General features: G+C 55.7%; 2 protein-coding genes across 2 annotated transcripts; both read left to right on the forward strand.

The window, feature by feature from the left end:
- The first annotated feature begins 6,915 nt into the window (after positions 1 to 6,915).
- Positions 6,916 to 9,805, forward strand: TMED4 (transmembrane p24 trafficking protein 4). The gene is made up of 5 exons (XM_015064543.3): positions 6,916 to 7,171; positions 7,291 to 7,391; positions 7,555 to 7,680; positions 7,935 to 8,081; positions 8,455 to 9,805. Exons 1-5 carry the CDS (start codon positions 6,931 to 6,933, stop codon positions 8,602 to 8,604), a joined length of 765 nt encoding a protein of 254 aa, XP_014920029.3. The 5' UTR covers positions 6,916 to 6,930; the 3' UTR covers positions 8,605 to 9,805.
- A 2,057-nt stretch (positions 9,806 to 11,862) lies between these two features.
- On the forward strand, positions 11,863 to 19,636 carry DDX56 (DEAD-box helicase 56). The gene is made up of 14 exons (XM_027045974.2): positions 11,863 to 12,020; positions 12,109 to 12,270; positions 12,722 to 12,882; positions 13,036 to 13,206; positions 13,324 to 13,414; positions 13,934 to 14,178; positions 14,485 to 14,604; positions 15,083 to 15,196; positions 15,273 to 15,367; positions 16,434 to 16,507; positions 16,640 to 16,729; positions 16,870 to 16,975; positions 18,922 to 18,998; positions 19,308 to 19,636. Exons 1-14 carry the CDS (start codon positions 11,961 to 11,963, stop codon positions 19,383 to 19,385), a joined length of 1,644 nt encoding a protein of 547 aa, XP_026901775.1. The 5' UTR covers positions 11,863 to 11,960; the 3' UTR covers positions 19,386 to 19,636.
- The last annotated feature ends 2,168 nt before the right edge of the window (positions 19,637 to 21,804 follow it).

A 21,804-nucleotide genomic window follows, 5' to 3' on the forward strand; every position in this document is an offset into this window, starting at 1 on the left:
GAATAGCAGCAGTGAAAGTGGGAATCCTTGTCTTGTTCTTGGTCTTAGGGGGAGAGCTTTAAGTCTGTCGTCATTGAAAATGGTGTTTGCTATGGGATTTCTGCAGATGTCCTTTATCATGTTGAGGAAGTTCCTTTCTATTCCTAGTTCTGAGTGTTTTTGATAATGAAAGGGTGTTTGATTTTGTTAAATGCCTTTTCTGCATCAGTGGAGGCAATCATGTGTTTTTCTCCCTTTCATTTTATTACTGTGATTTATTACATTGGTTTTCTTATGTTCAACCACCCTCACATGCATGGGATAAATCCTACTTAGTCGTGATGTATAATCCTCTTAATATGTTGGGTTTGCTAGTATTTTGTTGAAGTGTTTTCATTTATATTCCTAAGTGAAGTCGGTCTAATTTTCTATTATTGTGGTATTTTCTCTGTTTCAGTGTATTGCTGGCCTCATGGAATGAGTTAGGAAGTGTTCCCTCCTCAGTTTGTTGGGAGAGTTTAAGTAGGATTGGTGATAATTCTCTAAATATTTGGTAGAATTCAGCAGTGAGGCCATCTGGTCCTGGGCTTCTTCTTAATCTTGTGTGTTTCTAGGAGTTTCCTCTAAATCACCTTACTTGGTGTGACGTTGTTCAGTATTCTCTCCTTTTTATTTCTGAAAAGTCGTTGGAAATGTCTCTGCTTCCCGTTTCTAATTTTAGTGACTGAGGTCTTCTTTCTTTTTCTTTGTCAGTCTAACTAAAGGTTTGTCAATTTTGTTGATCTTTTCAAAGAAACGGCTTTTGCTTGCATTGACTATTGTTTTTCTATTCTCTGTTTTATTTATCTCTATTTAAATTTTTATTCTTTTTGCTAGCTTTGGGTTTAGTGTTTTTTGTTTTTTTGTTTTTCCTTCTTTAGTTTCTCAGCGTTAGCTTAGGCTCTTGATTTGATGTCTTTGGTTTTAGTTTTTTTTAATGTTTATTTATTTTTGAGGGGGGGCAGGGGATCTGAAGCAGGCCCTGTGCTGACAGCCAAGAGCTTGATGCACTCAAGAGCTGTGAGGTCATGACCTGAGCCAAAGTGGGACGCTTAACCGACTGAGCCACCCAGGCGCCCCGCTTTGATTTTAATGTAGACATTTACAGCTATAAATTTTTCCTCTGTGCACTGCCTTCACTGCATCCTCTGGCCTCTGCTCAGTGTGCTTTCTTATAAAGTATACTTCTGGCAGTCGTTCAACAGGTGTTTATACCAGTCTGGCCTTAGGTTCTGGGCATAAGAGGTGAACTCAGGAGAAAGGCAGGAACTGTGTTGTCACAGAGCTGACATTCTAGGACAAACCAACAAGCTAGCGATTGACAGCAGCTTAAGTCCATCAAATGGATTGAGGGTGGTGGTAGCTGCAGTTTAGTTTTTAAATTCTATTGTATTATATAGGGGACGTACTCCTATGGTTCAGAAATGAGTAAGATATTAAAAGGTCCAGTTTGCAAAGTCTCTCTTGCACCCTGTCACCATCCACTTCAATGCCTGCTGACCTGCCAGATCCCATCCCTGCCAGGGGTAGCTCTGTATTTGTTGGATTTATCATCTTGGGGTAGACACCAGAGGTGGAGGGAATCCAGGGGCTCGGGGAGTGGCCATTCAGCAACCCGGAAAGTATTTCTATATTTTGACCTGTACATCCATACCAGTGTGTGTTGGCTGAATACTCGTGTTACTCTAAGTGACTACTAATGCTGGAATCTTCTATGGAGTCTTCCAGTGTTTTCCAGCCACTCCCTACTCTCTTTGGCACCTTGCTTTCCTAACTTAGGAATACATCACAGGTGTCTTTCTGTATCAGCTCATAGAGCACATCCTCGCTTTGCCAGTTGCAAAACTGTGAAGCATGGTTTTGGTGGGGATGGCGCATCTCTGTTCCATGTGGCATTGGCCAGGGCAGCCGCCCTGGGACGGGAGTATCCCAACACGGCGTCCTCCCAGTGACTGGTGGCTGCTTGGGGTGCGCTGAGCCTTATACCTCCTGGGTTCCCAGGGAGGGGAAGCAGGAGCCACAAGTCCTCTGAGGAGGGCTCAGGCCCAGGGCCCACACAGCTTCCCTGCACTGCTGCATGCACTGAGTCTGCAGGACAAGCCACCGGCCAGTGGAGGTCCCTGTGGGCGGAGACGCGCTCCACCTCTTCACAGGCAGAGCGGTGTGCAGACACGGGGGTGGGGGGTGGCGGGGCGGTTGGCACAGGTCACGGCAGATATGCTAGCACACGGGTCCCATGACGGCTTACACACCTTCTGTCATTGTGCATCTCTAGTTCTCTCCTTTCAGTAGTTTTCAAGTACAACCCCCCCCCCCCCGCCCCACATTTCTATCTCCTCTTGACTTCAGTTGTTAGAAGGTAGACACCACTCGCTCCAGCTTCTGAACTTCCTTATTGTTTCCTCACACTGCCCTTGAACTCTTGAGTTTCCTGTGAACTGGAAGATAGGACAGAAGACCTGATTTAGATGAACCATTACTTACAACAACATTCTGATCCTTTGATCCATTGATGAGCCTGTGTTTGGCAGTGATCATTTGCTGCCTGGACAGGATGAAAATCTTAAAATAGGAATTAGATCAAGGTATTCTTCACTCAGAATCCCCTACAGGCTCTTGGTTCTTGTTTGCCAAAGTCCTTAAAGTGGCCTGACAGGCCCACCCGATTCTCCCACCCCCAGTTATGACCTCATTTTCTCATACCCCATCCCCCACACCTAATCCTCCTGCCACACTGGCCCCCTTAACCTTCTCACACCCCACACCAGCCTTGGGGCTCTTGCTCTTTCTTCAGGTATCCATGTGACCTGCCCCCGAGGGCCTCTCTCCCATGGCGCCTTCTTGGTGATCCTTCTTTGTCCACTCCATTGTACCCCACCCTGCCTCTAACCAGACACCTTCTACGTTGGTCTCCTGTGGCTGCCATAACCAGTCACCACAAACATGGTGGTTTAAAACAACAGAAATTGGGGCGCCTGGATGGCACAGTGGGTTAAGCGTTCAATTTTTGATTTTGGCTCAGGTCCTGACCTCGCAGTTCATGGGTTCCAGCCCTGCATTGAGCTCTGTGCTGACAATGCAGGTCTTCCTTGGGATTCTCTCTCTCCCTCTCTCTTTGCCCCTCCCCTGCTCATGTTCTCTCTCTCTCTCTCTCAAAAAAAAAACCAAAAAATAAATGAATGAATGAAGCAAACTGGAAACTTACTCTCACGATTCCAGAGAGCAGAAGTCCAAAATCAAGATGTCAGCTGAGTTGTGCTCCGTCCAGAGGCTCTAGGACAGATTTGCTTGTTTCTCCCTCAGTTTCTGGTGGCTTCAGCCATTCCTTGGCTTGTGGCCACACCCCTGCGGCGTCTGCCTTTGTGATCACACGTCTGCTTCCTTTTCTCTGTGTAGCTCTCTCTTTTTAAGTGTGCAGTTCAGTGACATAGTGTTGTCAAACCATTCTCCAAAACTTTCATCTTGCAAATCAGAATCTGTCCATCAGACAACTCCCCATCCTCCCCTGCCCCCAGCCCCAGCACCCAGCATTCTTCTCTGTCTCTACTAATTTGACTACTTTAGATAGCCTCTTGTAAGTGGAATCATACAGCATCCATCTTTTGTGACAGGCTTACCTAACATAACGTTCTCAAGGTTCACCCATGTGGTAACATTGAAGAATTCCCTTCCTTTTTCAGGCTGAATGATATTTCATGGTGTGTGTATACCATGTTTTCTCTCTCGTCTGCTTGTCCATTGATGGACTTTTGGGTCACCTCTACTCTTGGCCACTGTGAGCAGTGCTCCTGTGAGCCTGGGCGTGCCCAGTGCCTTTCCAAGATCCTGCCTTCATCACGTTTAGAGATCTACCCAGCAGGGGGATTGTTGGGTCATTGGGCAGTTCTGGTTTTAATTTCTTGAGGTACCTGCATATTATTTTCCATAGTGGTTGTACCATTCACAAAGCCACACAGAGCTCACAGGGGCTCTGATTTCTTCACATCCTCACCAACATTTGTTTTATAGCAGCCTTCCTACGGGTATGCGGGTATCTCTGTATCTTTTATAAAGACACTTGTCATTGGACTTAGGGCCCACATGAATAAGCATCAAGATCCTTAAGTACATTTGGAAAGACTCCCCAAGTAAGGTCACATTCATAGCTTCCAGGGATTCAAACACAGATGACATTCAGCCCCTGCATTCCTTAACAGCTTCCCTCCTTTATTTTTCCCCTTGACACTGACCTCCAGCTGACAAGCTATATGTTATTTATTGAAGGGCAATAATCAAAATAAATCCACAAGGACAAGGATTTTTGTTTTCACCGTTGTGTCCCCAGGGCTTAGAATAGTGTGTCTCCAGGGGTGCCTGGGTGGCTCAGTGAGTGAAGCGTCCAACTTCAGCTCAGGTCATGATCTCATGGTTCATGGGTTTGAGCCCCACATTGGGCTCTGTGCTGAAGCTCAGAGCCTGGAGTCTGCTTGGTATTCTGTGTCTCCCTCTCTGCCCTTCCCCAGCTCACACTGTCTCTCTCTCAAAAATAAACATAAAATTAAAAAAAAAAAAAAAGGTAAGTGCGTCTGGCACAATTAGCTGCTCTTAGATATTGGTTGAGTGAGGGGGTAGCTAGTTTAGGTAAGTGTTGGCAGAAGTTGCCACACCACCTTTGAGAAGTTTTTGGGCCTGGGGATTTAGATTTAGATTACCTAACTTAGATTTTCTCCTGTGGGTAATGCTGTCTCTTTAAGATTACCCGTTACTTAGGACAAAGTTTAGGGTTTGTCTTTATGAAAAGAAAGCCCACAAGGGGTACCTGGGAGGCTCAATCCATTAAGCGTCTGACTCTTGATTTCAGCTCAGGTCACGATTTCACGGTTCAGTTCGTGAACTTGAGCCGCACATTAGGCTCTGCGCTGACAGGGAGGAGTCTGCTTGGGATTCTCTCCCTCTCTCTGCTCCTCCCTTGTGTGAGCATGTGTGCGCTCTCTCAAAATAAACTTTAAAAAATGCACAAAATTATAAATGTAAATTCCATTTCTCAAAATCAAAAGTGAGGAACCCACTTAAGACTACCAGAACTGTGTTAAAAGGGCTTAGAGAAACTGGATGTCTTATGAGGCGATTTGAGTATCTTTCAAAAGGAGTAGTGATTGTCATGTATGCACACATTTAGTTTTACTGAAAACCCTCCCAGGTTCTGGATTTAATGGTTTACAGGATGTAGCAGTGACAGACGCATGTCAAATGACATGTGAAGATGCAACCAGCCAGATCCACAATGTCCAACGATGCAGGTGCTTTAGTACATAAATGGCACCATCATCATCAACAGCAGAGACGGGAGGGGAGTTGTTACATATTAAAAGAGATTATCATGAATGCAGTGGGTTTACCTTGTTTGGATCCTGATTAAACTCAAGTTTTCTGAGACAATGGGGAAACTTCTCATACGCCAAGTATTAGAGGGCATTAAAGAATTGTGTTTAATTTTGTAAAGTCCTTGTCAGAGACACACCCTGAAGTACTGATGGGTGAAATAGATGTGATGTCTGGAAAAAATATACTTAATATACTTCAGGGGGAAAGTGCAGGAAAAAATGAAACAAGGCCAAAAATTGATTTTTGCTGAAGGCAGGTGATGAGTATATGAATGTTGCCTGTAACTTATATGTTTATGTGTTTGGAAAGTATAAAAAATGTAGCACCCTCTGCTGTGATTGCATGTCCAGTAATGGTGTGCTTTGGTTTCCGTCTTCCTCTGCCCCGCAGAAGGCGGTATTACTAGATGTAAACACGCCTCATGGCCCTGCTCGTTCTGAGTTTTTCTCATTCTCTAGCCCAGATTCTCGCCAGTTTGCACCAGCTCGTTCAACGAAAGGACAAGGGAGAGCCGCAACAGCAGGCAGGGAGAGTCCTGTAACCCGAAGCCTGGCCCGAGATTTGACCAGAGGTCAGACTGCCCAACGTGGCCAGAGTGTGTTCACTGTCCGTTCCATTAGACAGAAGTGAGCCACATACTATATTTAAAAACCTGGAGGTTTCATGCCAAACCCAAATTTCCAGGTTCAGAAGAAGAGAGATTTAAAAACAGGCTTTGGGGCCTCCCCCACTAGAGCTGCCTGGGAGGCCTTGCCTTGCCGACCGCGTTCTTTAATCCCCAGGAGTGTTGCTGCCCAGCTCGGCAAGGACGGTATTGCAGGGTTTCTTTGTGTTTAGCAGGAAGGCGCTCAGCACAACCGCGCTAGGCCCCAGGTGTACCTCCCAGCGGCCCGACAGCCCGAATCCAGGTCACGCACGTCCCAAATCTTCACCTTGGGGACAGCGAGCAGTCCACAGGCTGAGAAAGCCACGGGGACTGCGGGTACAAAACGAGGCCGTCGCCACATCTCACCCCGCAGGCCCAGGGTCCAGTAAAATCTTGACTAAGGGACCCTTGTCGCCATCAGTCCCCGTACCGGTCAACGTGGTCTCTGTCCCCGCACCCGCTCAGCCAGTGTCTCCGACGCAAGGGTCGGGAAACGTCGGCACAACCGCGGGTCACGCCAGAGCCCCACTAGCTCCAGCCGCCCCTACCCTTTCCCCCGCGCGGGACGGGGCCCCAGCTCCTTCCCCAGGGCCGGGCCCTCGGCCAGTGCTCGCGACGCCCCCCACGCAGGCGGGACCCGACGCCAGGCGAAGAGTCGGGGAGCGAGCGAATCAGCGCGGGAGCGCTCCGACCCCGGCTGCGCAGCGTCTCTTGGAAGTGGGGCGCAGGAGTGCGCGTGCGCACAGGAGGGCGCGCTAGGTAGATGTCAAGGAGAGCAACATCTCCGGGGAAGCGGGAAGGGGCCCCGGGCGTCCCCCGCATGCGCATTCTCCTCTTCGGCCGTGCTGCACGGCCTGGAAGACCCGCGGACCCGGACGGACGCAGGGACGGCGTCACAGCGCATGCGCACTTTGCGTCTGGCCCCGCTGCGGCGCCGGGACTGGGGCGCAGGCGCGCGCATGCGCGGCGGGCCGAGGGCGTTCGTTGGCAGGTGTCGGGGCGGGTGGCGGCGGGCGATGGGACAACTGGCGCTGCTGCTGCTCGCGCTGTGCGCAGCTGGCGCCCGGGGCCTCTACTTCCACATCGGCGAGACCGAGAAGCGCTGCTTCATCGAGGAGATCCCCGACGAGACCATGGTCATCGGTCAGGCGGGGCGAGGGAGGACAGGGCCCAGCGTGTCCCCCAGACGCGGTCACGGCGCCCCGCGGAGCGTGGGAGTCGCGCGGAGCAGGCGGGTCGTGACGGCTCTGTCTGCTCCGCAGGGAACTACCGCACCCAGATGTGGGACAAGCAGAAGGAAGTCTTTCTGCCCTCGACCCCGGGCCTGGGCATGCACGTGGAGGTGAAGGATCCCGAAGGCAAGGTAGGGCCACCGCTGGCCGTGCTCAGGCTGGGGCAGGGGCGCTTTGCAGACTCCGTCGGGCTTCCTTCGCTAGAGCTGTCTGGGACGCGCGGAGCTCAGAGGACGTGAGCGTGCCCTGGGACAGGTGACAGTACAGGTAGGGGCTCTCTCTGTCCTGTTGCAGGTGGTGCTGTCCCGGCAGTATGGCTCGGAGGGCCGCTTCACCTTTACTTCTCACACTCCTGGTGACCACCAGATCTGCCTGCATTCCAACTCCACCAGGATGTCCCTCTTTGCTGGCGGCAGACTGGTAAGAGAATGTTCTCTTTGGCCACAGAATCTTGAGTTTGATTTTGTCAAGTTTTGAGTTCATGACCATTGTTGTTTGTGACACTTTGTGACACGGTCACAGGGAGACAGACGCAGCACTCCTATCCCACAGCCAGGGACCAGAGGAGGTTCTGTAGCCTGGAACAGAGTCGGAGGCCCCCTGGGCTCAGACACTGTAACCTCAGAGGGTTTCTGACCTTAGGACCCTGGGGCGCTCACCCCGTGTCTTTGTAGCGTGTGCACCTAGACATCCAGGGTGGGGAGCATGCCAACAACTACCCTGAGATTGCCGCCAAGGATAAACTGACAGAACTGCAGCTCCGAGCTCGACAGCTGCTTGATCAGGTGGAGCAGATCCAGAAAGAGCAGGATTACCAGAGGGTAAGCACGCGACTGTACTGGGACATGGCTACTGACCTTTGTACCCTCTGTGCCTACTGAAGTTTCTGCCTGGGGCCTCTCCTACTTGGGGGATCAGCTGACACGGGGGAGTATCGGTCTCCATAGCTGTCTTCAAGCTTTGTAGACCAAGCGAAGAGAGGACAGTCCCCAGTCTAGCAGTAGCTGTTGCCCGCCCAGCAGGGATGCTTGCGGAGGGCAGCATGCCACCCTGGGGCCACTGCCAGTGGGATCAGGGGCGGTATTTCAAAAGACACTTGGTCCTGAAGTTCAATCCTGTGCAGGAGGGAGGAGCCTAACAATAGCCGGCGACGTTTCCCCTGTGCCTCTAACCCACCTCTATTGTCTTGCGCAGTATCGTGAGGAGCGCTTCCGTCTTACCAGCGAGAGCACCAACCAGAGGGTCCTGTGGTGGTCAATTGCTCAGACGGTCATCCTCATCCTCACTGGAATCTGGCAGATGCGTCACCTCAAAAGCTTCTTTGAGGCCAAGAAGCTGGTGTAGTATCCTCTCCGTCCGATCCTCCCGTCACATCAATTTTTGGTACTTTCCCCACCTGATAACTTCTCCACCTGGATTTTGAGGGAAAAAAAATGAAAAAAGACCACAAGCCACATTGTTTCCATGGCAACAAAGCATTCACGTCAGCCACTTGTGCACACTGGTTCTCAAGGACCCAGGACATTGGTCTGAGTTTCCAAAGGTCCATTTGGGGTCTGTTTGGAGTCGGAACTGACCCGGGACTTAGTCTTGGGTCTTTTATATCCAGGGATTCCCCCCCATCCTGGCACAAAAAGAGCAAGTGAAAAAGTGTCTGCTACCCCTTTAATTTCTCTCTTTCTATTTCTGCAGTAGGCAGCTGAAACGCCCGGCCAGGGGCGGCCCTGCCTCCCTATTCCCTTGTTAGTCCTGGGTTTGCTCAGTGGCTTTGTGAATGTAAATAAGGGGCAGAGGCCTCAGAGAATTGCAATGTTTTTCTATATATTAGAACTATTTTTTGATAAATTATATATATTTTACTTCCTAGTTGAAGTGTTCCTGCCTGTGTTTGACTAGGTGAAAACACCCATGCAGCTTCCCCTACGCTGTTTCTCCAAACAGTTTTAAGGGCCGCAGCAGCTCACAGACATCATAGGTGCTCTCACGGCCTCCCCAGGCGGCTGGGCAGAGACTTCCCTGAGGCACCTGCGATTTCCATCACGCAGGGTCTCTGAGAGTGAGGCAGTCACAGAGCTAGCACCGGCGGGGCCCTCCTACCCTCTTCTTTTCACTTTGATTTAAGCCGTGGTAAATGTTTTTTTCGCAGGAGCCACGTTTGGTTCTTCACACAGATTTTTCCAGTGAAATAAAATGTGTTGTAGTAGCTGTGTTTGAAATGAAGTAAGAGGTGGTGAGCAGAGGGGAGGCACGAAAGGAAGTGGAAGAAAGGCCCTTGGCCTTGCTGGCTCCCGTGCTGTCCCACAGTGGGCTTCAGTGTGGCCTCATTCTGCAGGGGTTTGGCCGGATGGGTGTCCATGGGTGTGGGACGGACAGGGCAGTTGCTCAGCCACTCACAGAGGTCGGCCACGCAGGCCCATCAGCAGGGAATCGCGCAAGCAGATGAACTACCTGTTTCTTGGCCCTTGGAATCTTTAACAGATCTTAGTACACTGTCCCCCTGTTGTAGTAAACTTGCCCATTCTTGGCTTTTTCTTTCATGGTTTTATTACATGCATTTGTTCATTTAACATATTATTTGACCCACAGAACTAAATCTTTGCATCCCATACTATTCCACATGTGTTCATGTTTTTAATCATAAAAACACATGCAAGTTTGTTTTCTAGGCTTTGTCATTCAATATGTGTAAGCATATTTAAAATTAAGTGTTTCTCCTGTTTCTGATTCTGGATGGTTGTGTAACAGTCCAGTAAGTGAACTACTGTAACTGACTTCTCTAAAATTTCTTTGAATACTTAAAATTAGTTTTCAATTTTTAAAAAAATATTTACTTACTTTGGGGAGAGTGCCAGCAGGGGTGGAACAGGGAGAGGGACAGAGGATCCAAAGCGGGCTCTGTACTGATAGGCTGACAGCAGCGAGCCCAGTGTCGGGCTATAACTCACAAACTACGAGATCATGTCCTGAGCCAAAGTCAGGTGCTCAACCAACTGAGCCCCCCAGGTGCTCCTAGTTTAAAATTTTCTTAGGTGAGAATTAACACAGGGAAAAAGAGGTGGCCCTGGAACTTGTTAGCCACGCAGACCTCTGGATTGGGGCGCCTGGGGACTAAGGGCTGTGGCCGGGACTGTGGCTGTTCTGCTGGAGCCCGGGCTGAGGGAGGGCAGAAGACTACAGCTAAGAACCAGAGCAGGCTTCCAGTCTGTCCACTACAGACACAGTCAAGTGGATCTTGGTTATGCCAGTAGGTCTGTGAGTTCTGGGTTTCTTCTGTGAGGTTTTGAAAGGAAGGGGCATGGACCACTGATGGGGCAGATCAATGAAAGATGATGGGCCAGCAAGTGGTGGCTGTGGAAAGGAGGATCTTCGTGCTGGTGTGTGACATTCACATACCTTGTGGTCTATGAAAGGTTTTTTGTTTTTTGGGTTTTTTTTTTAGAAAACAAGTTTGGCTAGATTCAGGGAAATCTGATTTATTCACAATACTACCCTGATTACATTCTGAAATTCTTCCTTTCTTAGTATGACATCCTTAACCACAAAAAAATGGTAGGGGGAGAGGCCTGGTCTCCAGCTCTGAGCAAAGGAAAATGAAGGTTGCTATTAACTAGGGAGATTATTTTGGGTTACCTGGGTGAGTCCAGCGGCATCACAAGGTTCATTGAAAGTGGAGGCAAAAGACAGCCATGAGACGTGAGGACTCAACCCTCCATTGCTGGCGCTGAGGATGAAGGAAGTGGACCCCAGACAAGCAGGGCAAAGCAAATAATTATTTGAGTCTGCAGAAGCAAATGCAGTGTTGCCAAAGTTATTTCAGCCTGGTGAGACCTCGTAAGAGTGAACTACAGAACCATAGGACAATAGTTGTGTTGTTTTATGTTGCTAAGTTTATGCTGATTTGTTACAGCAGCAGTAGGGAATACAGGTGGCCACCGAGAATCCTTATTTTTAACCACGTTGTGCAGGTAACTGATGGGTAGCCACATTCGGGAACTCCAGGCTGGCCGACCTTCCTCTCTCTCATGCTAGTCGTTTTTCCAGCCCTCATCCCAGTACGGCCTAGGTGCTGCAGCCTGTCTGTCCTATGGAGTGCCTCGGGGCCCTGAGCCCTTGTGCTGGTGCATGCAGGGTCACCTGTTTTCTCTGCAAGCCGCCACCCCCTGCTCGGTTCCCACTGCAGCCTGGACTCCACGGACGCCGCAGGTGCCGAGAAGGTGGCCTCGAGCGCGGCGGCCCGGGGGCAGGCGAGGCGCACACACCGCGACCCGGGGGCGGGTTCGGGGGGCCCCCTCCCCGGCGGAGGGTGCACACAGGCAGGCCCCGACGCTAAGTCTCCCGGTGGAGGCAGTGCGGGCGGGACTCCTAGGGCGAGGCTGACAGAGGCAGCGCTAACTGAAGGTGGACCCAGGGGCATCGACTGCGGACAGGAGGCGGGTCCGGGCCCTTGGTGGGCGGGTGGAGGCGGGCACCAAGAAAACCCCACCAGCGTCCACGCAGCCCCGCCTCCGTCGCCGGAACACCGGCCCGGCCGGGCCTGAAGATGAGGCTCCGCCTGCGACCCCGGACCCTGGGCACGGCCGCAGCCGCACAGCCCAGCCGGAACGCCGGAAGCCCAGGCCGCAGCACTTCCGGGGGGTGTGGCCCATGCGCAGTCGCGCTCTGACTGCGGTGCGTTTGCGCTGGCGTCGCGGAGAGGCGGCATGGCGGACCCAGAGGTGCTGGGCTTCGAGCACATGGGTCTGGACCCCCGGCTCCTGCAGGTACCAGGGAGGGCTGAGGAGCCGGGCCGACGGGGCGGGGGCGGCCACAGCGCCGCGCGCCGCCTGAGCCGCGCCTCGTGTCTCCTAGGCCGTCGCCGACCTGGGCTGGTCGCTCCCCACGCTGATCCAGGAGAAGGCCATCCCGCTGGCCCTGGAGGGGAAGGACCTCCTGGCTCGGGCGCGCACGGGCTCGGGGAAGACGGCGGCTTACGCCATTCCGATGTTGCAGCTGCTGCTCCACAGGAAGGCGGTGGGTCGGGGCGGGAGCCCGGAGGGCGGGAGGGGCGAGCCTGGTGCTGGTCCGCGCACTGGGCTGTAACCGAGGTTGCCTGGCCCCGGCCCAGGCGCTGCCAGCGTTGTTCTTTGCGTAGAGATTGCATCACACTCCCTTCTCTGTGCCATGGAGAGCGGGTACTTTTCCCGGTTCTGCTTAACTCACGTGAATCTCTAGCGTTTAAGTAACTTTGTAACCGCAAAGTAAGTTGCCGTTCGTGAGGGTCGGCGCCTGCGGAAAGAGCATTCCGTTCTGAGAAGAATACAAGTGAGCGAGGGCTTGATGAGGACACAGCCAGGTGGTTATGGGGAAGCCCCCACGGTTGGGTCAGATTGTCCGGAAGAGACGGAGGAAAGGAAAGCAAAGCATCCGATGGCTCTGCGGCCGCGGGCTGGCCCGCTGAAGTCCGACGTTTGTGCTCTTGCAGACTGGCCCCGCGGTAGAGCAGGCTGTGAGAGGGCTCGTGCTGGTGCCCACCAAGGAGCTGGCGCGGCAGGCCCGGTCCATGGTTCAGCAGCTGGCCGCCTACTGCACTCGGGACATCCGGGTGGCGGATGTCTCTGCTGCTGAAGACTCAGCCTCTCAGAGGTAGGTGAGAGCAGCAGGGCCGTGGAGGAATGAAGGGCATGGGCCTGGGGGGGGGGGTGAGGGGGGGGGTTATGCAGTCATGAGGAGGAGCAGGCAGGGGTGAGGCCCCAGCTGCGCTCTTCTCCCCCATACTGAGGTGTTGCCTGCCTGCAGAGCTGTGCTGATGGAGAAGCCCGATATAGTAGTGGGGACCCCGTCTCGAATCTTAAACCACTTGCAGCAAGACAGCTTGACCCTGCGAGACTCCCTGGAGCTGCTGGTGGTGGACGAAGCTGACCTTCTCTTCTCCTTTGGTTTTGAGGAGGAACTCAAGAGTCTGCTCTGGTAAGGAGGATGCGTGGGGTGGGAACAGGCTCCAGGGCCTGGAGCAGGGGGCCGGAGCTTCACCTGCTACACTTGGTGGCTCGGAGCTGGAGTCTGACAGGTTCTGCTTTGTTCCAGTCACTTGCCCCGGATTTATCAGGCTTTTCTGATGTCAGCTACTTTCAACGAGGACGTGCAGGCCCTCAAGGAGCTGGTATTGCATAACCCGGTAAGGGCCCTGCAGTACCAGCTGGAGCCGCTGATGTGAAACTCCCTTCTCGAAGGAGCTCTTTGGTATCTCGGGTGGGACGGTTGTTAGGGCGTGAGCCTCTCTGGTTCTGAGGCGCTAGAGGCCGGTGGTTGTTAACACGCTGTCTGCTACAGACAACCACACGTATGTCCACTGGGGTGGTTCAGGGTATGAGCAGGGACCCCCAAGGGTCAGAAAGGCTGCTTTGAGCAGCATGGCCGAAGCTCTCACCTTACGTGAGCTGGACTCTTCTGAAAGGTCACTGCCGTAGGGCTTTCCTCTTGAGGGCCATTCCTCATGTTGTGTTTCTCTGTCACGTGCCCCTAGCGCGTCGTAGTCTTGTGTCCTCCACCCATACGACGGTTAGGGTGCGTTGAATTGTCATGGCGCCCAGATGAAGGGGACACAGGGTGCCCTGGCTCACACTTTTGTGCCCTGGTTGGCCAGCAGCTTGCGGTAGCTGACCTGACCACGGGCCGCGGGGCCGTCTTCCCGTAGGTTACTCTCAAGCTGCAGGAATCCCAGCTGCCAGGGCCAGACCAGTTAAAGCAGTTTCAGGTGGTCTGTGAGACCGAGGAGGACAAGTTCCTGCTGCTGTACGCCTTGCTCAAGCTCTCGCTGATCCGGGGCAAGTCCCTGCTGTTTGTCAACACGCTGGAGAGGAGTTACAGGCTGCGCCTGTTCCTGGAGCAGTTTGGCATCCCCGCCTGTGTGCTCAACGGGGAGCTGCCACTGCGCTCCAGGTGGGCCACGCCACCCCCCAGCTGAGATGCGCCCGAGGGGGTTGGTGGGGGTGGGCGCGGCTGGCGTTCTCTTTTAAGCACAAAGTAGAGGCCTGGCTGTGGGTCTGACTGATCTTCGCTGACTTTCCCTATTACAACTCCTGCCGTCGCTTTGTCTTCAGCTGAGGCTGTTGAGGCACGACGGTTGAGCAGGAACAGAGCTGGAGAGGAAGAAAGTGTCAGGGTGGTGGTTACGATGATGTCAGGGTGGGAGGGGGACTCCAGCTGCCTCCTGGGCCCGACGCTTCCTCTGCCCTCGGGCCACAGGTGCCACATCATCTCACAGTTCAACCAAGGCTTCTATGACTGTGTCATAGCGACCGACACCGAAGTTCTGGGAGCCCCAGTTAAGGGCAAGCGTCGAGGCAAGGGCCCCAAGGGAGACAGGTGAGTGCTGGTCTCTTCCCAGCCCCAGCAGGGAGTCTGGTGTTCAGGCCTGCGGGTCCACAGAAGAGGGGTGAAGGGTGTACCTGCACGCGCCCCAGGGCAGCGGTAAGGGCTAAACTTGGCTTGTTGGTGGGCCGTCCTGTGCTGGGTGTGCGTTTGTGATGGGTGAGGAGCAGGTTCCCCAAGGGAACGTGAGCCTAACAGACTCCAGGTGTGGCTCTCGGATTGCTTTGTGATGCATTGAGTCTGCCCCCTACCCCCCCCCCCCCGCGCTGAGGTCAGGGTGAAAGGTTTGGCCGCCGCCACTACCCCAGGTCCTGAAACAGTACCAATTCTAGGGTTTTAAACCCATTAGGGTTTTATGGTTTCTTATCAGGCTTTATTGAGAGATGTTGTGAATTAAAACGCTTGAGAGGCTGGAGATCGCTGGTCTGGAGGGAGGAGGAGGTCAGTCTGACACTGGGATGTCTCCCCACAGGGCTTCTGATCCGGAGGCCGGCGTGGCCCGGGGCATAGACTTCCACCACGTGTGCGCTGTGCTCAACTTTGATCTGCCCCCTACCCCTGAAGCCTACATTCATCGGGCTGGCAGGTAGGAGAGCTGGGGCGTGGCGGGCAGGCAGTGGGCCTCAGGCTGGAGATTGATGCCGGGCCACGTGTCCTTGCAGGACGGCGCGCGCCAACAACCCAGGCATGGTTTTGACCTTCGTGCTGCCCGCTGAGCAGTCGCACCTGGACACGATCGAGGAGCTTCTCTGTGGAGGTGAGAGCCCAGCCCTCCTCTCCAGCCACACCTCAGACGCAGTGGTGGGGATGGCAGCGGGGACACCAGCGTGGGCAGTAGCACCCCTGCTGGGCCCTGCTCTGCTCGGCCCTGCCCTGCCCCTCCCTCCTGCTCCACCTTCTCACACTCAGGGTGGCAGGCGGCATCCCCCACAAATGATTAAGCCGAGGTCCAGAGCTGTCGGGCAGGTGGTCAGAGTCACGTTTATTGTCTGATTCAAGGGGCAGAAGGGCCAAGGGAGGGGAGGGGGTTTGGAGAAAAGGGAGGGGGCTGGTGGTGTCCCAGGAGAGGACTTTGGGAGAGGAGGCTACGTGGGGTGTCCTTCCCTGACCCCCAGGTAGCCCAGCAGCCGTGGTCTGGGCTCCTCTGTGTCTTCGAGGTTACGTTGCAGCAGTGTAGCTGGCATCTTTCCAGGCCGAGGGGCGGTCCGTGCGAGGGGCGTGGCTGGGGCTGCCCTCCAGCCAGGAGGTTCTGGAAGGAGGTCCGGACAGGGCTTCTGTGCAGTCTCATTGCTGCCTGTGTTGGGGGTGAGGGAAAGACACCATTCATCACGTGGCATTAAGCCTGTGGGCTCGTGCAGAAGATGGGCTGGGGCACCGCTTGGCAGGTGTGCGAGGGGTGCGTTGTGCCCTGGCTTCTTCAGCTGGGACGCTGGTTTGTCACGGACGCTGAGTGTCCCAGCGTGGCCATTCCTGCTCAGAACGGGGCGTGGCTGCAGGTGGTGGTGTTCTGTGCTGCCCTTTGCCGTACTTTTGCTGCTCTTATGGCGAGAGTGGGTAGGTGGGCAGGTTGCGAGGCTGAGGATGTGTCTGGCACCCAGGGGATGATGGGTTGCCCCAGCCACAGTGTCCTGGAGCAGCTGTCGTGGGCCATCCACAAGACTCCGGTTTCTCGCTGCACATGAACGTCACAGGGAAGCAGTGGGCTGGGCTCTGGGCTGCTTCGCCCCAGGGAGGGGTTACAAGGGGCTCTGAGCAGGTGACCCCCCAGTAGACCCACCCTGAACCTTCAGCCCAGGGGGCCCTCTGTGCTGTTCTCTCCACAGAGAATGAGGCCCCTGTCCTGCTTCCCTACCAGTTCCGCATGGTGGAGATCGAGGCCTTCCGGTATCGCTGCAGGGTAAGTGGAACATGGGGTGGGGGGAGGGGGGTCCATTCTTCAGGGACCTGGGTCAGACCCCTGCTGCTGAACGCCGGGCACGAGGGAGGATTGGGCAGCCTCGCCGTCCTGACCTCTGGTGTGCACACCCAGGACGCCATGCGCTCAGTGACAAAACAGGCCATCCGAGAGGCAAGGTTGAAGGAGATCAAGGAGGAACTTCTGCATTCAGAGAGGCTCAAGGTGAGGGCCAGTGAGGGGGGGGGACTCGGCCTCTGTGGGGGACACATGTGGCTCTGAGCAGGGACCACGTGGGGCGCAGCTGCTCACAGGAGGGCCTCAGAAGGAAGAGCGAGCGTGCTGTTCGCCCGTGTCCCCTGCAGACATACTTCGAAGACAACCCCCGGGACCTCCAGCTGCTGCGGCACGATCTGCCTTTGCACCCTGCTGTGGTGAAGCCCCACCTGGGCCATGTCCCTGACTACCTAGGTGAGCGCATACCCCTGTGTGGGCGGGGGCAGGGACCCCACGCTGCAGGTACTGGCAGAGGCCGCACCCAGGCCCAGCAGCACCATCCCAGCCGCTGGTTATGCAGCAGGGCCAGTGTGGAAGGGGGTCATGGCAGGCGGTGAAGCAGGGGTGGGGGATTGGGAAACAGGCCTGTCTGAGCCTCATGGGGACCAGAGATGCCCAGGTTACCGTCATGTCAGGAATGGACCATGAGTTCGGCTTCTGGGGTACAGTCAAGGCCAAAATTCAACCAGGTGGTCCAGGTGTCTAGTTTTCTTTGTGCAGCCGTAATCCTGGTAATGGTGTCCGGTGTGTGGTGTCTCTGGTAACAAGCACATGTGTTTTTGTGCTGAACTTGCTGAAGTCGGGTTAAGGGGGAAGGGCCGGTAAGAGTTGGCCCTCTCAAGCCCGTGGGTGTACAGGAGAGGCTTGGGCCAGCAGCACAGAAGGATTCAGAACACGGGAAGGTGCCACAGAGACTGGTGGAGCGGGTTCCCCAGGACTGACCTGGAGGGACTGGTGGGGGCCAGGTTCTCTAAAGACTGGAGGGACTGGTGGGGGCCGAATTCCCCAGGACTGATCTGGAGGGATTGGTGGGGGCTGAGTTCCCCAGGACTGACCTTCAGGGATTGGTGGGGGCCAGGTTCCCCAAGGACTGAACTGGAAGGACCGAATTTCCCAGGCCTGATCTGGAGGGACTGGTGGGGGCCAGGTTCTCCAAAGACTGGAGGGACTGGTGGGGGCCGAATTCCCCAGGACTGATCTGGAGGGATTGGTGGGGGCCAAGTTCCCCAGGACTGACCTTCAGGGATTGGTGGGGGCCGGGTTCCCCAAGGACTGACGAGGCATTCGTGGGGGCCGGGTTCCCCAAGGACTGACCTGGAGGGATTGGTGGGGGCCGGGTTCCCCAAGGACTGGCCTGGAGGGACTGGTGGCAGCCGGGTTCCCCAAAGACCTGGACGGATTGGTGGAGGCTGGGTTCCCAAGGACTGACCTGGAGGGACTGGTGGGGGCTGGGTTCCCCAAAGACCTGGAGGGACTGGTGTGGGCCGGGCTCCCCAAGGACTGACTTGGAGAGATTGGTGGGGCCCGGGTTCCCAAGGACTGAACTGGAGGGATTGGTGGGGGCCAGGTTCCCCAGGACTGACCCGGAGGGATTGGTGGGGGCCAGGTTCCCCAAGGACTGACCTGGAGAGATTGGTGTGGTAGGGTTTCCCAGGACTGACCTGGAGGGATTGGTGGGGGCTGGGTTCCCCAGGACTGACCTGGAGGGACTGGTGGGGGCCAGGTCCCCAAGGACTGACCTGGAGAGACAGGGAGAAGGGGGTGAGGGAACCCTGTCCTGCATCCCACAGGAGCAAAGTCTTTGGTAAGAGTGTGTGGCGGGGAGCCTAGGGGGCCAGGTGAGGTGGGAGAGGGCGGCAGTGGGATGTGGAGGCCTGTGGGGATTGGGTGGGTGCCCTGCCAAGGTCAGGTGGTGGTGAGGTCAGAGGCCAAGGATCACAGCAGGTGGCAGCAGTGACCATGTGGCCTGGTGGGTGTAGGAAGGATGTGGGGGAAGTGCTCTGCTTGGGTATGAACTTGTAATAACAGACCACATGTGAGGAAGTTACACGTGGGCTTTTTTTCTGTTTCAGAAGTATCTTTTTTTGCCTTAAAAATGCATGTGATTTTATCTTTCTGCCACGTTCTTAACGCAGCAAACAAACACCGTCGGGGAGGGACTTAACCTGTGTCTTTGCAATCTCGCCCCACAACACAGCCACCCTTGCAGCCCTGGGCATGTGGCGGGAGGCAGCGGGGGCTCCTGGGCCCCTTGGACTTAGGGGCAGATTGGAGCCAGCCCGCCGGTCACCGGGGGAGTGGGTGGGCAGGTGGGCTACGTGCAGGGGTGGTGGCAGCCATGGGGTCTATGTGTCTTTTAGTCCCTCCTGCTCTGCGTGGTCTCGTCCACCCTCCCAAGAAGCGGAAGAAGCTGGTCTCTAAGAAGGCCAAGGTCAAGGTAAGTTTTCTGGGTCCTTGGTGATGCTGCAGGGCTCTCCTACCTCGTTCCGTTGTCCTAGGGGTGTGCATGTCCCTTGCCCTTGGGAGGTGGGGGAAGGGCCCTGAGAACTCGGCCCATGCTCTTGGGCTGCGGGTTAGTCGTGGGGGCAGACACTCCCTGGGCTGCTTGCCAGTGGCTTCAAGAACACATGAGGGTCTGCTCTGCCCCTGCTGCCCACCCTGTCTAGCGGGGACCACGCCTCCCATCTCTCCCAGTCTGTCTCCGCTGAACCCAATTTCCTGGCTAACCTGTGACTTTGCCCCGCAGAAGGCACGGACCCGGAACCCACTGCGCAGCTTCAGGCACAGAGAGGAGAGACGTAGGCCCACCGCTGTGCCTCCCTGAGGCTGTGCGTGCAGCCTCTGGTCTTGGGGATGCGTTCTGGGGCTGAGCAGGGAGCGGAGGCCAGCTTCCCGCCCTGGATGGTCTGGATGGTGGGGCAGGCAGCGCCGTGGTGGTGCTGGTTCCTGGTGCCACCAGGCTGGCACTTTGTTCCTCGACAGAATAAGGATTTTGGCTGGCCTGGCCTGTGCTTCCTCTCTGTGTGAAGGTATGCTCATCCCTGGAAACCTTGGGAATTAAACCGAATCCAGGAGGCGGTGCCTGGCTCTCTGCCTGCTGCGTGTGGTACCTGCCGGGCCAGCAGAGGTCAGCCGTGCGGCGCTGTGACCCACCTCGCCTGGGTCTCTGGCCCAACCACTGCTGCGCCCAGGACTTGGGATGACCTTGCTCCCCTGGAGCACCACAAGGAGGCGGGCCTTCCCAGCCGTGAGCCCCACACCTCCCCCTCCAAGCCTGGGTGCGTCGTAAATGCCTCCCGGAGGCAGGGAGCCCAGGGAGTCGTCACAGGGTGTGTGCATGTGCAGCGTTCCAGGCTCTCCACCCAGCCAGAAGGCCCCAGAAGGAGCAGATCCCAGCGTCTGCTGCTGTCCAAAGGCAGGGGTCTCCCTCATGCTGTGTCCTGGTGTGACTCACCTGCTGTGGGCCTTGTGAGGCCGGGCTGGTTGGGAGAGAACATAGAGCAGCGAGGAAGCTGTGTCTTTGCTTCCTGTGAGGGTGTGGTGGCGCTTGGGGTTGCTGGGGCTTGACCTTTCCTGCTGCTGTTGCATTTGAGGGTTTCTGAGGTGTGCTGGTGGGGCTCTGTGAGTGAGCGTGGGGGGCCACTGGGGTTCCAACAGGCCTGAAGCTGCTTTATGAGGCAGGGAGGAGCCGAGGCCTGGCCCTGAGCACAGGAGGGCCCTGGGTGTTCTGGGCTGCCTACGAGGGCACAGCAGCCTTCTCCCCAAGGTTCCCTGTCCCTTTGACCCTACCACCTCCACATGCTCCTGGCCAGTGAGCTTGCAGCCTGGATCCAGGTGCAGGAGGGTTTGGGTCCAAGGGGACTGCCCTGGGCCTGGTCCCCACTTGGAGACAGAGCTGAGGCTGTACACCTGTTGTCTTCAACAAGCTCTGGAGAAGGCCGGTCCCCATTCTCGGGTGGGAAGCAGGGTTCAGAAGTTCCCGGCGCACTGAGCTCACGGGGCAAGTGAGGGCTGGTGGATGGGATGTGGGCCCTGTGCTGGCCCAGCGGCCACCCCGGTGGAGGAGCAGCTGGCCTGGCCAGCACTCTCACCACCATGGGGCAGGTGCTGTCTGAGGCACATGGGAGCTGGGCTGTGCCGACGCACCCCTCCCTGAGCTAGAATGTCAGCCAGCTGGGGCAGTGGAGAGAGTGGGGCATCCCTGCACCCTGACGCCACAGAGGGTCATCTAGTCCCCACCCCACCCTGGGGATAGGCCTTGCTGTGTCCATTTACTTAATTTACATGTGGGGAAACTTAATTTACATTCTGGGACTAGACTTGTCCATCCAATGTGTGTCCAAACCAGAGCCGGACAGGCCCTAGGGATGTGGGCGTGTGGGCGGACACCCTGGACCTAGAAGGGGTGGGGTGGGGTTGGGTGAGCCTGCAATAAGCCTGAAGCATAAGGCTCACAGCCGAAAGGTCGGCAGAGTGCAGGGACCATGTCACCCCAAGCCGGCAGAGTCACACCCACACGGACGCCTGAGTGGGTGCTTCTGGGAGGTGGGAATCCGCTCTTCACTGCACCCGAGCCGCAAACCACACACTTGCTGGGACCTGCCAGGTGCAGGGGTGGGGTGGGGGGCTGGGCAGCGTGCTGACTGAGACAGACCTGACTGGAAACAGCCTGTGGGATCCTGACGCATCTGAGGGCGAAAAGAAAACAAAGTGGTGTCTTCCAAATAGGGAAAGGCTGAGGAAGTAATTTATTTCTGAGATAAGAGTCCTGTGCTAAGTGCTGAGAAGCTGGAGGGAGGAACAGGTGGCTTTGGAGCAGAGGAGCGTCCGGATCAGATAGCCGAGGGGCCGTGGAGATAAAGGACGGAAGAACACTGTGCTCCTAGAAACCTCTGGACCCAGAGTGTTTCCAGCTAACTGATACCCATCTGCCGCGGGCCAGTGACTCAGGGGAACGCGTTCCAGGCACTTTGGTCCCTAGGGGCAGGGTCCCTGAGAGGTAGGGGCAGTCCAGTGGGGTACGTGCAGGGAGGCGCCCCTGCCAAATGCTGGCCTCTGTCCTGCAGGAGGAAGTGCTGGGGTGCCCTGTTTCTGTCTGTCACAGCAATTTGTGCATGCACAAGGGGGTGGTGCTCACGCACCTGCGTGGGGAGTGGGCCAGGCACCACTGGACAGATGCCTCTCGGGACATTAGAGTTCAGCGTCTGCTCGCCCACGAGCCCACCAGCAGTCTGTCCACTGAG

This window comes from Acinonyx jubatus, chromosome A2 (genome assembly GCF_027475565.1).
Source record: "Acinonyx jubatus isolate Ajub_Pintada_27869175 chromosome A2, VMU_Ajub_asm_v1.0, whole genome shotgun sequence".
NCBI lineage: Eukaryota > Metazoa > Chordata > Mammalia > Carnivora > Felidae > Acinonyx > Acinonyx jubatus.

Excerpts from the sequence above, each read along its gene's own strand:
- TMED4 (XM_015064543.3), top strand. The coding sequence starts at position 6,931 with ATGCGCACTTTGCGTCTGGCCCCGCTGCGGCGCCGGGACTGGGGCGCA. Across the intron at positions 7,392-7,554 it reads TGAAGGATCCCGAAGGCAAG|GTGGTGCTGTCCCGGCAGTA; the intron begins GTAGGGCCACCG and ends GTCCTGTTGCAG. Across the intron at positions 7,681-7,934 it reads TCTTTGCTGGCGGCAGACTG|CGTGTGCACCTAGACATCCA; the intron begins GTAAGAGAATGT and ends GTGTCTTTGTAG.
- DDX56 (XM_027045974.2), top strand. The coding sequence starts at position 11,961 with ATGGCGGACCCAGAGGTGCTGGGCTTCGAGCACATGGGTCTGGACCCC. Across the intron at positions 12,021-12,108 it reads TGGACCCCCGGCTCCTGCAG|GCCGTCGCCGACCTGGGCTG; the intron begins GTACCAGGGAGG and ends CGTGTCTCCTAG. Across the intron at positions 14,179-14,484 it reads GAGCTGCCACTGCGCTCCAG|GTGCCACATCATCTCACAGT; the intron begins GTGGGCCACGCC and ends CTCGGGCCACAG.